At 35.1% G+C, this 16376-nt stretch overlaps 1 protein-coding gene across 5 annotated transcripts in view; it reads left to right on the forward strand.

Moving 5' to 3' along the window:
* Nucleotides 1-16376, forward strand: part of LOC121298311 (calcium uptake protein 3, mitochondrial-like) — a 49956-nt gene that overhangs the window by 11202 nt on the left and 22378 nt on the right. For all 5 annotated transcript variants that reach the window (XM_041225369.1, XM_041225385.1, XM_041225405.1 and 2 more), the window contains exons 2-4: nucleotides 7578-7725; nucleotides 11846-11877; nucleotides 12477-12555. In XM_041225369.1, coding sequence (XP_041081303.1) covers nucleotides 7578-7725; nucleotides 11846-11877; nucleotides 12477-12555 — 259 coding nt within the window. The remainder of the gene's footprint in view (nucleotides 1-7577; nucleotides 7726-11845; nucleotides 11878-12476; nucleotides 12556-16376) is intronic.

Raw genomic sequence — 16376 nt, forward strand, 5'->3', positions numbered from 1 at the left:
ATCTTTTCCACATTTCCATTTGGGTTACTTTTTTCTTCTTGCATACAATTCGATTGCATACGACATAGAGCTTACTCTGTTTTTGTTCACAAAAATCCCACTTCTGATTGAAGAATAAGGTTTGGTGGTGTTGACCGCTAGCTTCAGTAATGCATGGCAATTTTATTCTAACTGTCAAGCTTTGACCTACTTTAGAGATAGAAACGACTCTGTGAAACTCCCGGCATGTTGTTTTAAAACTCAATCTCTAAATTCCACTGCAGATTTTACCCAGTCGGGATCAGTGGGTGGATAATTATAACAGCACTCTAACAAACACCTTAGATACTATTGCACCTTATAAATGGTTTTCCCATGGTTTAATAACACAACGCGCCTGGACAAACTTTCATGTCGCAGATCGGAACGTAGATGGAGAGCTACTAAACTTCAGGTCCATTATCTCATTTGGAAACATAATATTTCAAAATATAGAGCTGAACTATCTCTAGCAAGATCATCTTGAAAGAAACAAGAACTCCACATTCAGAGACTGGTATATCAAGTGCTCAACAATGTTGTGATGACTTTATGAATCACTTTAACAAGAAAGTCACTGACATTAGAAATCAGATACCTAACTGTGTACCAGATTTAGATGTGTTATCTAACAATAATAATGATACTCTTACCCTTGGTCGTACAGCACCCAAAGAAACTTTAGAGCATGTTTCCTTGCTTTGTGAACTGGATCTGGTTACTGTAATTAAATGTGTGTTACACCCTATTGCCACTTCACTTTTTAACCCTTCCGCTCCTGTGAACATTTACCTGTTTGAGATCTGACTGACATAACATGACTTTCGGTTTGTGTATCAGGACAAATATCCACCGGAAGTACACCGTATTATACCTTTCTAAACAGCTGAGAGTCTGAAAATTATTAAAAGAATAACGCTTTCGCTCCATGATAAATATACCTTAAGATTACCTAGTTTAAAGGTAAGAAATCAGTTTTAAAATGTACTCATTAATTTTTATATAGATATGTCTCCATAAGTGTAATTTAGTGATCTACCTAAAAACTGTAATGGTATCGAAGGTAGCCACAACTGTCAGGATCTAGGATCAGAAATAATTTCCTAAATACTGTGTCAGGTTTTCATTATTCAACAAAATTCTTTGACGGGTACATAATGTGAAGTTCGCCATCAGATAGATCTGTCAATTCATCAACATTTTCTGTTAAAAAAAAAAAAAAAAAACTCTGTGTGTGTGTGTGTGTGTGTGTGTGTGTGTGTGTGTGTGTATATATATATATATACACACACACACACACACACACACACACACACACAGTGCCTATATAAAGTCTACACCCCCTTGAACTTTTTCACATTTTGTTGTGTCAGTGCCTCAGAGTTTCATGCATTTAAATGAGGATTTTTTTTCCACTTATCTACACACCATACTCCACACTGTTAAGGGGAAAAAGTTTTTATTGAGAAAAATTATATATGTGTGTGTGTGATATATATATATATATATATATATATATATATATATATATATATATATATATATATATATATATATATATACAAAACTGAAAGATCATAATTGGATAAGTCTCCACCCCCCTGAGTTAATATTTGGTGGAAGCACCTTTGGCAGCAATTACATCTGAGTGTTGGGACTACCAACTTTGCATACCTAGATTTGGCAATATTTGACCATTTTTCTGTACAAAAGTGTTCAAGCTCTGTCAAGTTCCTTTGGGAGCGTTGATGGACAGCAATCTTCAAGTCATGTCACAAATTTTCGATTGCATTTAGGTCGGGGCTGTGACTGGGCCACTCGGGACAGTTACCTTTTTGTTCCTTAGCCAATCCAGTGTAGCTTAGGCTGTGTGCTTTGGGCCGTTGTCATGCTGAAAGGTGAACTTCCGTCCCAGTTTCAGCTTTCTTGCAGAGGGCAGCAGGTTTTCCTCAAGGACTTCTCTGTACTTTGCTCCATTCATTTTCCCTAATATCCTGACAAGTGCCCCGGTCCCTGCAGATGAGAAACATCCCCATAACATGATGCTGCCACCACCATGCTTCACAGTAGGGATGGGGTTCTTTGGGTGATGCGCTGTGTTGGGTTTGCGCCAAACATAACGCTTTGCATTTAGGCCAGAAAGTTCCATTTTAGTTTCATCAGACCATAAAACTTTTTGCCACATGGCTACAGAATCTCCTGAGTGTTTTTTTTGCATACTTCAAACGGGATTCAGTGTGGGCTTTCTTGAGTAATGGCTTCCTTCTTGACACCCTACAGTACAGGCCAGATTTGTGGAGTGCTTGGGATATTGTTGTCACATGCAAACTTTGACCAGTCTTGACCATAAAAGTCTGTAACTCTTGCAAAGTTGCCATTGGCCTCCTGGTAGCCTCTCTGATCAGTCTCCTTCTTGCTTGGTCATCCAATTTAGAGGGACGGCCTGATCTAGATAGGGTCTTGGTGGTGCCATACACCTTCCACTTCTTAGTAATCGTCTTGACCATGCTCCAAGGGATATTCAAGGCCTTTGATATTTTTTATACCCATCCCCTGATCAGTGCCTTTCAACAGCTTTGTCCCAGAGTTCTTTTGAAAGCTCCTTGGTGCTCATGGTTGAGTCTTTTGCTTTGAAATGCAATACCAATCAGAAGGAATCTACAGGAACTGCTGAATTTATTCTGAAATCGTGTGAATCACTACAATTTAACACAGATGGAGGCCACTTAACTTGGTGTGTGATTTTGAAGGCGATTGGTTACACCTGAGCTAATTTAGCATTGCTATTACAAGGGGGATGGACACTTATCCAACCAAGCAATTTCAGTTTTTATTTTTAATTAATTTTCTACTAATTTCTAGAATATTTTTTTCACTTGGAAGTTGTGGGGTAGGATGCGTAGGTAAACGAAAAAAAAAACTATTTTCATATGTTTTAATTCCGAAGGCTATATATATATTATATATATATATATATATATATATATATATATATATATATATATATATATATATATATATATATATATATATATATCAATTTCAAGTTGGTAAGCATTTTTGGTTGTGTAAAGCAATTTAGTACGCTCTCCAGTAATGCTGTGCTTTAAAATCAAAACCTATGCAGTGATTTTTTTTGCTATGTAAAATCTTGGGTGGACCACCTAAGCGTTATTTCGAGCCGCCCAACAAAAAATACCAAAAATTGCATTTAAATCGTCTCAATAGAAGCCTATTTTTAGAAGGGCGAAACGAGTAGTGCATTTTCATGCAATGCGGTCATCCCCCCGACAGGGGTCGCGTGTCATTCCGTTAAGTCTGCGGTCAGCAGTAGCGACAGTAGAGTGAGGCCAGTTGAGTGAACTCCCGTCCCTGCTGTCACTGAGTGGTCAAGTGGATTCGGAGGAGAGTAGGCGGTGAATTCGCAGGAGAAAGATAAACTGAAGTCGCAGTGGATAAGACGGGAAAAATTACTCAGTTCTTCAGACAAAGAGAGCACGAGTGGTAGAAGATGACTGTGAAGCGGCGAGGTAATCACAAAAGTTAACGGCCGTGGCGAAAACTAACGTTATATGGACAAATTGATCTTTCGTTGAGAAATTAAAGGACGTGACAGCTCGGATGATTGATGGTTAAATCGGTTCTATCAACAAAATAAAATAAAATATCTAGACAGCAGTCAGAGTGACCGACTCAGCAAAGAGGAAGCTCTACTTTTAGATAGCAAAGAATGTCTGCAAGCTACACTCATACTTTCACCTCAGGCTAGGGTTGCCACCTTTGAGATACGAAAATGCCGGACGCCCCACCCCCCAACAAAATAAAGCTGTTTCACTAATGAATCAATAAGCAACCACAGTCTAGCAGCAGGGTTCGACGTTAACCATGCCCTGGTAGAGAGCGCAGTTTGGCCGGTAGTTATGAAGTTATGAAGCATATATGTAGTGCATATAGCTTCCGTTTCATGAATTCAGGAAAACGGGCCAGTGTGTCAAAAAACTGAAAATTAATTTACAAACCATTTTTAAAAAAATTAACTACGAACTAATCCTAACTTTCCTGCCGTGCGTCATATTTGTTGTACAGTCAGAATCTGATACTGCATACTGAAGTGCTGTGCTGGTTCTCGTTCCTGTGGCAAATCTTTTACAAATCGGGTTTTCTACAACTAAGCAACCAGTCAGCCAAAAGGAAAGCACTGAAATCAATAAATCATAGTGTAATTATGAAAAAAGTGAAGACTAACATTTAGAGTGGAGGCTTCATTATGACAGCAAAAAAAAAAAAAAAAAGTTTTGCCTTGTTTGGCGTCAGTTTTCCAGACTTGCAGTTAAAACAGCAGCTTTATATGTTGTGAACTCAACATTTCGTTTACAATTTTACATCATATCCAGTCTCACAGTAAGATGTCCCGATGGATACCCAGATACGCAATCGAATTGTCTAACTTTTTGATTTGGGATCCGATGTGTTTAGGTCAAAAATGCCATTCATAATCTTTCCAGGACTCATTGGTATCACTCAGCAAGATTGGCGCTGACTTGCGAGAGGCTACACAAGTGACAACGCTCCAAGTAGGATTGTTATTATTTTGTATTATGAATATTATTTTAAAAGTGTTTATTATTATAGGGATGGGAATTTTGAATAGTTTCCTATTTGAATGCACAGGGTGCAACCTCTTTGTGTATTCAATTACCCGAACTCTGGTCCCTTACGCTACCAAGAGTAAAAAGGCAAATGCGTGTGCACAAGCAGACAGCATAACAGTGTAAGCCGGTAAAGCTTAGCCGGGTTCACAGTGTTCAAACAATGTCCAAGACAAGGTTTCTTCGTTCTGTACCCTATTTCCTTAGGCGCAATTTTTTTTTTTCTTTTGTTTACTGAATTAAAATACACAGAACTCAATGAGCAGCAACGTCACAGCGCGTATGTCTTCCAATTAAAGCAACATTAGCATAATATTGCTCAAACCACCAAATAATAATTTTGGTTGTAGTGTATTCAGAACAAAATAACACCTGTCATATAGCAACCTAAATATTCTACATCTGTTTAATTCTAACAATACTTATAACATAATCTTAGTGTAAATATTATAAGCTGGCCAAAATAGAAAATACTTTGCAACATTACAATAGTTTAACATTACTAATTACAACTAGCCATCAAGTACTGACATCGGATGAGTTGAAGTCAAGTTACTTTGTTTATTCAATAACCTGTAAATAATTCAAAACAAGGAACACTTGCTATATACATGTTAAGTGGCTGAAGTAACATATATTGAAAGGCTTTGTTTAGCCACTTTCTTTTGAGACATGGGCTCTCTTTGGTTACTGCTGATGCTGAGAGGGTAAACTGAACCACTTCTGCATGAAGGGATGAGCCAAATACCACATATGACATGATATCTTTGTCAGAGGTAGGTCTAAAAAAATCTGATCTTTATTTCCCAGTCAATTATTCTTTTTCAGTTCACCTACTCATTAGCTCATGCAAAATTGCAGAAAATGGGATTTAAAAAGCCCCAAATTTCTCAACTGTGCCTTACCAAAGGTTTTATAATGTTACTCCGGCTAAAACCTGGCATTCCTGGACTTATAAGCCAAATCTGAATGGTAGGAATGGGCATGGGTGTTAAGTTGGCCGTGACAACGAAGCCGGACTGACCGCGCTTAGTCACTACCTAAGCCTATTTTTGAGCCAGAAAAAATCCAGCTATGATACTGAAATGCAGCACCTCGTAATAAAAGGAATCTCTAGTGGCCTGGGGCTTTAGTGAAATGCATTTTGTTTGGAGAGCCATCCCTGGAATTTATACTGTATGTATTTCATATTTATATACATATTTTGTTAATGTATTTTTGGGTTTCTAAATATCTCAGATTTAGTATTATTTCTGGTAAGCTTGCACTTGTGATCGCCTAATAAAACACGTTCGTCTAGCTTTCTGTCTGTCTAACTTTTGTTTTGAAAGGTATGTACAATCATCTCTGATTGGTTGTTGGAGTCTTTGGAGATGTCAGTCATTTAGAAAATTTAGAAATATGACCAAAATCTCTTCCATCTAAGAAATATCGCCAAATTGAAAAGTATTCTTTCCCGCATATAGAACCTGATGCATGCTTTTGTATCTTCAAGGATTGATTACTGTAATGCCTACTCTCTGTTACTTCTAGTCTTGTTATTTCTCATCTGCAACTTGTACAAAATGCTGCTACTAAAGTTTTAACAGGGACTGAGACAAGAACACATTACCCCTGTGCAACATCTTTGGCTTCCTGTCCGGTTTAGGATAGATTAAGGTACTGCTTTTAACCTATAAGGCTTTAAATGGTCTTGCCCACCTTGCTTAAATTATCTTTTAACCCCATATGTTCCTAGATGCTCACTCTGACCACAGGATGAAAGATTACTTACTGTTCCAAATACAGTAGGTGGCAGAGCATTCAGCTATAAAACCCCTAAATTATGGAATGACCTGCCTAGCCCTTTAAGGAAAGCTCCCACTGTTGCTGTCTAGGTTAAAAACACATTTTTATAATCTATCTTACATATTTTTAAATGTTTTCTTACCCTTTATTGCTTGTTTTACGGTTTTGTTTTTATTCTGTTAATTTTTACTGTTTATTGTTACTTTTGTACTATTTATTAATGTTTGTGTCCTTGTAATGTGGTCTGTCATGAAAGGTGCTATATAAAAATAAAGATAGATTGATTGATTTGAAGCCCATTTACCCCAGCCAGACTCCCATGACAATGAATCACCATTTTTAGAAATCTGGTTATGGGAGTCATCATTGCAAAAACCAGGTCCTACACTGGCCTTCTACATTGGTAGAAAATGCTCTTATGAGTCCACATTAAGTTGCTATTAAGATGCAGTACAATATACATAACTTTAAATTTTATTGAAAACTATTCTACTTTGATAACATGCTATTGTATAAACAATATCACAATTAGCCGTACATAAATGTGTAAGGTAAATTTAAGATAAAGTTAAAGTAGTTGTAGCTACAGTAACACAATAGTTCCATAAATGTTCTCTGCAATTAACATCTATTAATTATATCAGTCTCAAATGTGCAATTTATAACACATGTTTAAGCTAACCTTATATCTGGTACTACACTATGTTAAATACATCTCTGTTTGTAAGCCATGTATTCCACTTCCTGTCTTTTGACCTAGACAGTGAATTTATCCCCGCCTTATCACTGGCTTATTTCTTGTCAATAACCAATCAGCTGCTTCTCCAACTGATTCACATTCTTTCAGCCAGTAAGAGGCTTTCACCCAGAAGACACTGCTGGGGTGAAATTAACAAGGAAGTAATGCAGTCACAGACATCATTTTAAAATGAAAATATATGTTTGTTATAACTTAAGTTTTTTTTTTTTTTTTAAACTGCACATTTGAGACCTATGTAGATATTGGAAGTACAAGTGGAATTAATTTGTGAGGTACAATTACAGTAAAGTCATACTGAAGACAAGTCATTGAGTTATGGGAATGTGTGAATTTAAAAGAGTTTTGTGTTTGCTTTGTTTTAGTCCAGAGGTCTGGATTTTGAAGATGGAGATGTCTACATTTCTTCTCATGAGCAAAGATTCCGCATGTTTTCCTCTGTTGAATATGAGGGCCAACTCTACATGACCCCGCAAAATTTCATTGAGTCTGTCACAATGGATGAGCCCAAATGTAAGTGATGAAAATAAATACATAGAATTATTTGCTTACAAACAGTAGCCCAAGCAAGTAATTGAATGTACAGTACTAGAAGAACGTGTGTGTTCTCTTTATAGGAGACAGGATATTGTTCAGGAAACTTATGTATTCGCCTACTGTAAAATATTCATACTTTCTAAAGGTGATGCATTACAATTTAACAGCTATCCACGTGTATTATTCTATAGTCTTCTTTCATGTGGTATGCAAGAATAATCTTCCTAATCCCATTGATATAGATGTGCTATCAAAATAGATCTGAACATGTAAGGGGTAAATCATGAATTGTTTGCAGGTGATGCTTAGCACACACTCAGGTGTGTATTTAGGAAATTTAGTGTCTTCATAGATTGTCTGAAATACCCATGATTGTAAATAACCCAGTGAGACACAACCACTACATGAAGCTAACAGCTTAACCAGCATCACTTTTAGTGCTCAGCTGTGTTACCAAAAGTATTCACCACAAAACAGTTGGGGTTCCAAAGGCACTATTTGTTGGTAAACAAATAATTAAATTTGTAATTTAAAATGTTAAGTAATCAATTCTTGCTTTAGGTGGTGATCAGTAAGGAGTCTTTACTCCCAAAACAATTTCAACACATCATGCTTGCTTCTCATGGAGTTTCCAAACCCTATTTATAGTGTTATCGCAGTTCTTTCTTTCTTTTTTTTCAGTACAAGCCTTATGGACAGTTTTTTTGTTTTTTTATGTAACTGACACTATTTTACAGTTGTTTTTTTCATTGTCTGTGATATACAGTGATTACTATTGAATATAGTGTACTAGTTACTGACATGAATTATTCTTATATGAAGGAAAATGTTTACGAACACAATGTTTTTTATCCTAAGTATGCCTTGTTCCATAAGTGATAGTGACACTTCTGGTGTTCTTAGTATGTGTGAGGAAACGTCTTCATGAAATGTATGGTTTTATGCTTTGGTTGTAAAGTCCATGGAGATGTGTACTCAGTGAAGATACTAGTTGTGAGAAGTATGCTGATAGTTAATTATCTCAAAGGAGACATCGTTTAGTTTTATGATCTCAACAGATAAAAACAATAATTTGGTTAAAGTATTAACATAAATCCTCTTGCAAAGTCTGTTTTAATCTTAGGCAAACACATAAAATGCTTACTAGAAACCGTGCATCTTCCCTTCTTTTGGAACATGTAATAAAAGATTTGTTGGCTGTGGAAAAAAAAAAAAAAAAAAAAAAAAAAAAGCTTTGACAACAATTTATTAACGATTTACAACATCTACCTTGTAGCAAATAAGCGCAATATTAGTGGGAATACTTGATAAATCATTGTAAGGCTTTTGGTCGTCATTTCTATATTCAGGCTTTATCTTTTGTGTTTGACTGAGTGTAAGTGCTTTTTTCTAACACTGAGAGTTAAAAACTTTATCCACAGGTTTGCAGCATGCCATAGATCTATTTTTAATCCTTTTTAATACATTTGCAAACGGAAATAAACTGCCTAACATTTGTGCATTAAACAACAGTTCACACAAATAAAATATCAACAGCCCCGATACAATAGTAAAAGTGAACAAATGGTAAATTCATACACAGCACTGGATCTGAGGAGTACAGTTTCCTTTGAAAAAAAAAGATAATTAACAGTCCTTTTGAACATACCAACACCACAAGTTCTTTACAGAAAATGGAAAGTGTGTTACTGTAAATGTAAAGGGAAATTACCTCCTTTTGTAACAGTTGTACAGAAGAAGAAAAATTTTAATCTTGACAATCCTAATGAATAATAGTGCCGTGTAGATGGTATCAGTGAGAAAATGAGGTTGTGAACACTATTATAAAACAGTGGTTAGCCAGTGTTTCAACAGTTTGGGATTTGCATATCTCAATATTGAAAGTAATATCCACACAGCCCAATCTGTAACCACATCTTCATTTCTTCAGATTATGATTTGTACTATATTCATATAGGTGTTTTACACAACTTGTCACAGGTTTGTTTTTTTGCCTGCAATCACTATTAAAATTAAGTATGATATACAATGTAATCTTTCTTACTGTCTGATAATGTGGCAAGGGTTGTTTTAAACCAAGCTCTGGCAACATAAAAATTGCATTTTGGTGGTCTTCGATAAAGCTTTTCAAGGTAGAGGATTTTATGCTTTTACACCTGTTGATTTTGGCGGTGGGAGCGGCTGTAGGAATAGTCAGGGTGGGGTCTTATAGATACAACTGTTTGGTAATGGTCAGTAGATGGCTCATGTATAACTTTAAACACTCAATCATAAACTCTGAGGTAAAAATACAAAAATGGAATGCACAGTATCAATTACATTCAGATAAGTATCTTTGATTTAACAATCAACATAAAATGGATTTGGATTTATGTCTCTACAACATAAATCCAACAATTTAGGCTTACTATTTTTACCGGTAACCTTAATTTTATTTTTTTTTTAGATTGCATATAACCAAAGGCATTTGTGAGATTTGAAGTTCACTTGTGTTTGCACAGTTTCAATTCTAATTGTGTGTTGAGAATTTCAAGTTTCCTTCAAAGTACTTGAACCATTGCTCAAGCCTTTTCTAGTTGGTTGCTATGTGGACAGACAGAAGCTGTTAGGTTCTGTTTGCCTCGAATCGTGTTGTGTTTCAGATTTTGCCAGTGTAAATTGTCATCCTTTTTAGAATTTAGACTTTGAGCAGTCTCATAGCAAGGCACCAGCCACAGAGTAAATAAGGAATACTACCGAAGAACTTTTGACCGTGGGTAAATAGCTGACTGTATTGGAAAAGGCACAAGAACACTTAGATAAATGGGCTGTAGAACTGATGTTTTTTAGTTCATTGCTTGTAAATGTGTCAGTTTTGCCGTCAAGAGATAAATGTAGTTTGGCTTTTCTTTCTACAGCCTATTACAGACTTATGCTGTCAAGTGCTTTTTAGCGTTGCTTAGTAAAGAGCTTAACATTAGCATAGTGTGTTGATGACATAAGGGTAATTCTCCCTGTTGGCAGAGCACATGCTGATGCACAGATTCAAAATATTTCATTCTGCACTTGAACGTTTCAGTGCTTTGAGTAAACAAAACAGACCGCTGTCTAAAAATCCTATAGTAGTATAAAAGAAGAAATACTAACATTAATGCTGCTGAATACCAGAATGGCTAAAATAAGTAGGACACACAAACACTGAAACCAGAGCGCATGGTGATACTAAAACTACCTGCTTAGTAAAAGCAAGCCAATATTACCAGATACAATAACTATGTATTTATTTATTATCTAGCATGTACTGTAGCATTTTGTAAGTGTTCTTTAGGTCTGAAACGTTTTTGAGACAAATCAAGTTGTATTCTAAAGGCTAAAAGCTGCTTGAAGTACGCTTTGGATAAGAGTTCTGCAGTTCAACTAATAACTAATTTTAATAACTCAAAATAATGTAAATATAGTGACATTATGTAATATCTTTAATGGTGTTACTGTTATTTGTATTACTTCCTATTTGCTCTCATGCATGGATGGAACCAGTTTTTACTTGTCTTTTTTTTTTTGTTGTGTGTTTTTCGACTTTTGGGGTTCATCTAAAGAGCATTTGATACAATGTCCTCACGACTATTTTTGAACACTGGAGATTTGCAACTGCCTGTACTGTAGCAGTAATATGGAACGTTTTATATGACTTCTAATGTGTCAAGACGAGGGTCATTGTCACAGCTATTATCAGGCAATTGTGATAAGTTTAAGACTTTAATTAAACAACAAGCACTTAAGTGATTGTTTTATGACTCCTTGTGTCTTGTGAGGTAAGACTTTTATTGCATATTGGAATGCACTACTGAAGATTAGATGAAGGGTTGTGAACTATTTATTGGTTACTAGTAACTACTGAAATACCATATAGCAAAAGGTGTTTTTGGTTATTTATATTATGACTCGACCTTTAATTAAACTGTAATGAAATATTCTTTAATGTAGTAGTCAAATGAATGGTCCAAAATGGGTCATCAACTTGCTTAAGTAAGTTTAGTATTTGTATTAAAATGGTGTGTGTTCAAAGTTGTTTATTTTTGTCTCTCTAATCTGTGCCTTTTTTAAAAACCTTTACTAGACAGGAGACAGTGGAAGTCACTTTCAAAGCAGGTAAGACCTTTTTGACAGAAATAAATTCACCAGTTACCAGAGCTGAAATCAGTTCTGAGCTCTGGCCAAAAGTTTTGCATTGCCTTATAGAATTAACTAAATGTGCTTTATAAAGTCGAATGAAACTTGCTGAATAATGTTACATTAACATATTGAAATACATAACGCTTAGTAGTTTTCCATGTACTTAATTGAAAAATGTGAAATATAATATAATATAATCTAGTATGAAATACTGTACTACTATTATGGCTTCCGGTAGACTTTTGCAATATTTTGTAATTTCTTTGCATGGTTTTAAATATAATATCTAAATTATGTTCATATACTTTTTTTATGTCTCAGTCATAACATTTTAGTTGATGCAAAACTTTTGGCCATAACTGTATATTTTTAATTTATTTATAGCACAAATATTTTCCTTTCAGATGTCCTATGATGCAAAACTTTTGCACAACACTGAGGCAATTTAGTTACTTCATGAAATACAATAGTAAAAAACACAGACAAACAATTACAATAAAAAATATCTTAATATATATCTAATAGCATTTATACAATACAAACAACATAGTCCTAAGTTGTATTGTGTTTTATAGGAGTTGGAGCAGATACTTGCAGCAACACCACCTGTTTGGAGAGGGACATCAAAACTGTTTCGAAACTTGCGTGATGGAGGTAAGGGAATTAGATTGCTAAGAGAAATTGGTTTGGTGATAAATATAGCTTACACATGTAAACTGAAAACGGTTGTGTTTATGTTTTTGCAAACATTTTGTTTACATAACAGTGCATTAATATCATAATTGGCATTACAGCCAACAAACCTGCTATAGAGGGATATATTGTGTCGATTTGAGGGGGAATGATATAACTGTTAAGGTTTAGACAGCTATGGTATAGGGATTCCAGTAAGTTTATTAGGTGTTTTTTATTTTTGTTTTGTTTGTTCTTTTGATTGCATTGCTCTACCAACAGTCAGTTCCAGACTACTTGCAGAACATGTACACAACACTATCTAATTTGTCAGACATCTCTCTTCAATTTTTGCTGTTGCCTTTTTTAATGTAATGCTAAATAGTAAGAAGAATAAGTTACATTATAAGTGGCAGTATCTCATTTATACCAATTAGGGATGCAGTGGTTATCATTATCCCAAACCAAACCGAAACCAACACTTGCATAAAATTCAAAACCAAACGATACCAGTAAAAGATAAAACCGAACCAAAACCTTGTTTTATTTATTTGTTTTTGTACAATGAAAAAGCTTTGTGTGTCTCAGGACTAAGCTGGTGGCAATGCTGGATGCTCATCACACACTTTGCTGCATGCAGACAGTTCATAATAACGTCCCTTAATAATTTAAGATGGTAACATAAGTCAGAAGTTATGACAAGACTTACCGTTTTGTCTTCAGCAGGAATAACTGCGGCTTCATTCTTAGTCTGGGTGTTCAGATGCCTAGGGCTGTTTTCTTTTTAGGTTTGTTGATGAAATGTGCTGGTGCTAATACTGGCTGGCAATCGCAGAAACGGTACCCTAGCTTAAACTTCTTGTTCAAAAAATGCATCCTAAGAAGTAAAAAGCTGATTGCAACAGCCAAGTTCAAAAGTATTGAAAGAAAATAAAATATTAGCATTTTGTGTCCTGAGTTCTAGCTCTAGTTTTTTGCTGGCATAAATCTAGATGACACTTTAAATGTAATTAATGGAAGTGTTTCCTCATCAATATCCCTTAATACAGTATTGTATTATTTCTACATTGTGCCTAATTGTATAATGCATTGGTAGGAATGATGCAATAACATTGTATTTGCCTTATTTATCATAGCTTTAAAAAAAAAAAAAAAAAAAAAAAAAAAAAAAAAAACAACATGTGTATAATAATGGTATTGCTTGATCCCTTGCAGTTTGGTTTCTCGGTTTTAAACTATTCATCTGAAAGATGAAGTTGTCATTGGATCTTTGAAGAGTTAAGTCCTGCATTCTGTATGTCAGGTTTTAGATGTTTTCATTCTCTTTTTTTATTTGACTTGAATCTAATACCTGTTCTGGAACTGGAACTGAAACTGAGGGGCTGTGCTGGGCTGAAGCTTTTTAATCCTGGCGTTAAGTTTCGAAGCTCCACACAAAAGTATTAGAGTGATCTTTAAACAAAGCTCATCTTTGAAAATGTACAAAGCTGTTTGAACTCTGCAGTGTTGAGACAAGTTTCATATACCAGCCACTGATCACTGTGGACAGTATTATCTCTAAAAAGGGCATTGAATTACAGTTCAGACATTGAAGCTTTCTATAAAGTGATCTTGTGGAATTTTTTGTATTGTCTAACCACATTCTCTTGAGCTTTGGCTTTGTTAAGGTAAATTTATTTAAATCACAAGAAAGACACTGTGTGGCATAAGTGCTATTCAGAAGGAATGTTAAGTATTTATTTAAAATCAACTTCTCTGCACTGTTTGAAAAGTGTATACATGAGTAACTGATTTTAATGGCATCTCCATATACATTGGAAGAATGTCACACTTGTTAATGTAATACCATTTTTTTTTAAAAAATAGTAAGTATTACATTTACTTAAAATACTTTTTTTTTTTTTAAATCTAATTGGCAAGGTTGCATTTATGATATATTTTGAATCAGGTTAAAAAATAATAATAATGTTATATCTTTGTTTTGGTTTGCTGTTTTTGATAATATAAAAATAGCAGGTCTAACATGGTTACTTATTGAAAGAGCAATTTAAGTTTTAACACTAATATTAGATATTTTGAAGAACAAAAAGCAATATTGAATTAATTGAAGGCAAAACATTAGGCTTGCCAGTTTATGTATATTTCTAGTACTGTTACATTAAAAGAAAAATTATATATATAATGTGTATATAATGTGTGTGTTTGGATGGTGCGCAGATAATCTCCTTTCCCCTTTGTGGTTTACTGCGGCATGTTTTGTCTGTGCAATAGCCATTCCAGGATCTTTCTCCCATAACACTCAGTGCAGTCAACCACAACTATCTGTACTCCGGTCATTATCTGCAACTACAAACAAAAGAGGGAATGCTTTCAGGGCCTGCTAGATAGCTGCTTCTGCTGACATGTTGCCTGACAGTTGCTCTTCCCGTCTTTGTTTTGTAACAAAGAGAGTGGCATCAAACAAAAGAGAACACAATACCAAATAAAGAATCCACATTTAGTGACAGATCACTTAAGGATGTTTTACACCCCTTTACCAAAACATAAGAAGCATCTGATATCTACAGAGATGCCTCAGGAGTGTTTTAATACTGTTTTGGTTTGCATCCACTTATGAGGTCAATTATGTTGTTAATTCCCTATTTCTGTGAAGAGAACAACAACAACAACCACAGTTGGCAAGGAATTAATGCTGGTGCTTTAATGGTTCAGAAGACTTGATGGTTTTTGTTTTGTGTGTGTACTGGGGATTTTGGCACATACCTACCTGATGGGTGGCATCTTTTTAAAGATTGCTACAATACTGTTCTGAATTCGACGCAACCCGGAAAGGTATGTTCTGTTCCGACTAGTATTGATAGATATCTTGAACAACAACATATATTATAATATATTTTTAAATCCACGTAATATCAAAATAACTTATGAGTTACAGTGTGTTATGAGAAAATATTTCATCTCGAGGTTCTGCGTTCTCACGGTTTATGATACCACATAACCCCACTGTAGCCTGTGTGTGGATGTATCTCTCTCTCTCTCTCTCTCTCTCTCTCTCTCTCTCTCTCTCTCTCTCTCTCTCTCTCTCTCTCTCTAGAGATCTTCTCGACAAAAATTAAAAGGTATATATATAGATAGATAGATAGATAGATAGATAGATAGATAGATAGATAGATAGATACACACACACCTTATTACTTCAGTTTGGCTCCGCCCTGTATTAAAGATGCCCTCGTATTGACGCGTATCTATTACGTATCTATTATCAGCTTTATAATAGAGGCCGTCCTCGAATAAACGCCTCTATCAATAAAGAAACATTAAGGTTTTTTTGTCTCCACCCTAGTAAAAAAACACACACAGTAAACAACTAAGCGCGCAACACTGACTATGTACATGTACCGCCCCCAATGAGACGGGAGCCTCAATCTAGCAGGTAAATTACAAACTAATATACACACACATAGTAAGCACATTTTATTTTATGGTACAGCTCTGAAAGAAAATGCAAGATAAACCACGTACAGAACTGCAGTCCTTTTGAAGTTCTTTTAGGTGGTTTTGTTGTTTTGTTTTTAGTTCATGTGTAATTCCCTTACTCAATCCCGTACAAATAAAAACAGTGTGCTTACTATCCATGAGAAGATTAAGTTTCAGTTTCTCTTGCGAAGAAATTACAAACAAGCAAGTTACAGTGAGAAAAAAAAAAAATCAAACGAGTAGGATATATTGAGTTTCTACAAAAATCAAGCTGATATTCTGAGGTAATTTTTGGTGCAGAAAAACATCTACGTCACATTCTTGGA

This window comes from Polyodon spathula, chromosome 2 (assembly GCF_017654505.1).
Source record: "Polyodon spathula isolate WHYD16114869_AA chromosome 2, ASM1765450v1, whole genome shotgun sequence".
Lineage (NCBI taxonomy): Eukaryota > Metazoa > Chordata > Actinopteri > Acipenseriformes > Polyodontidae > Polyodon > Polyodon spathula.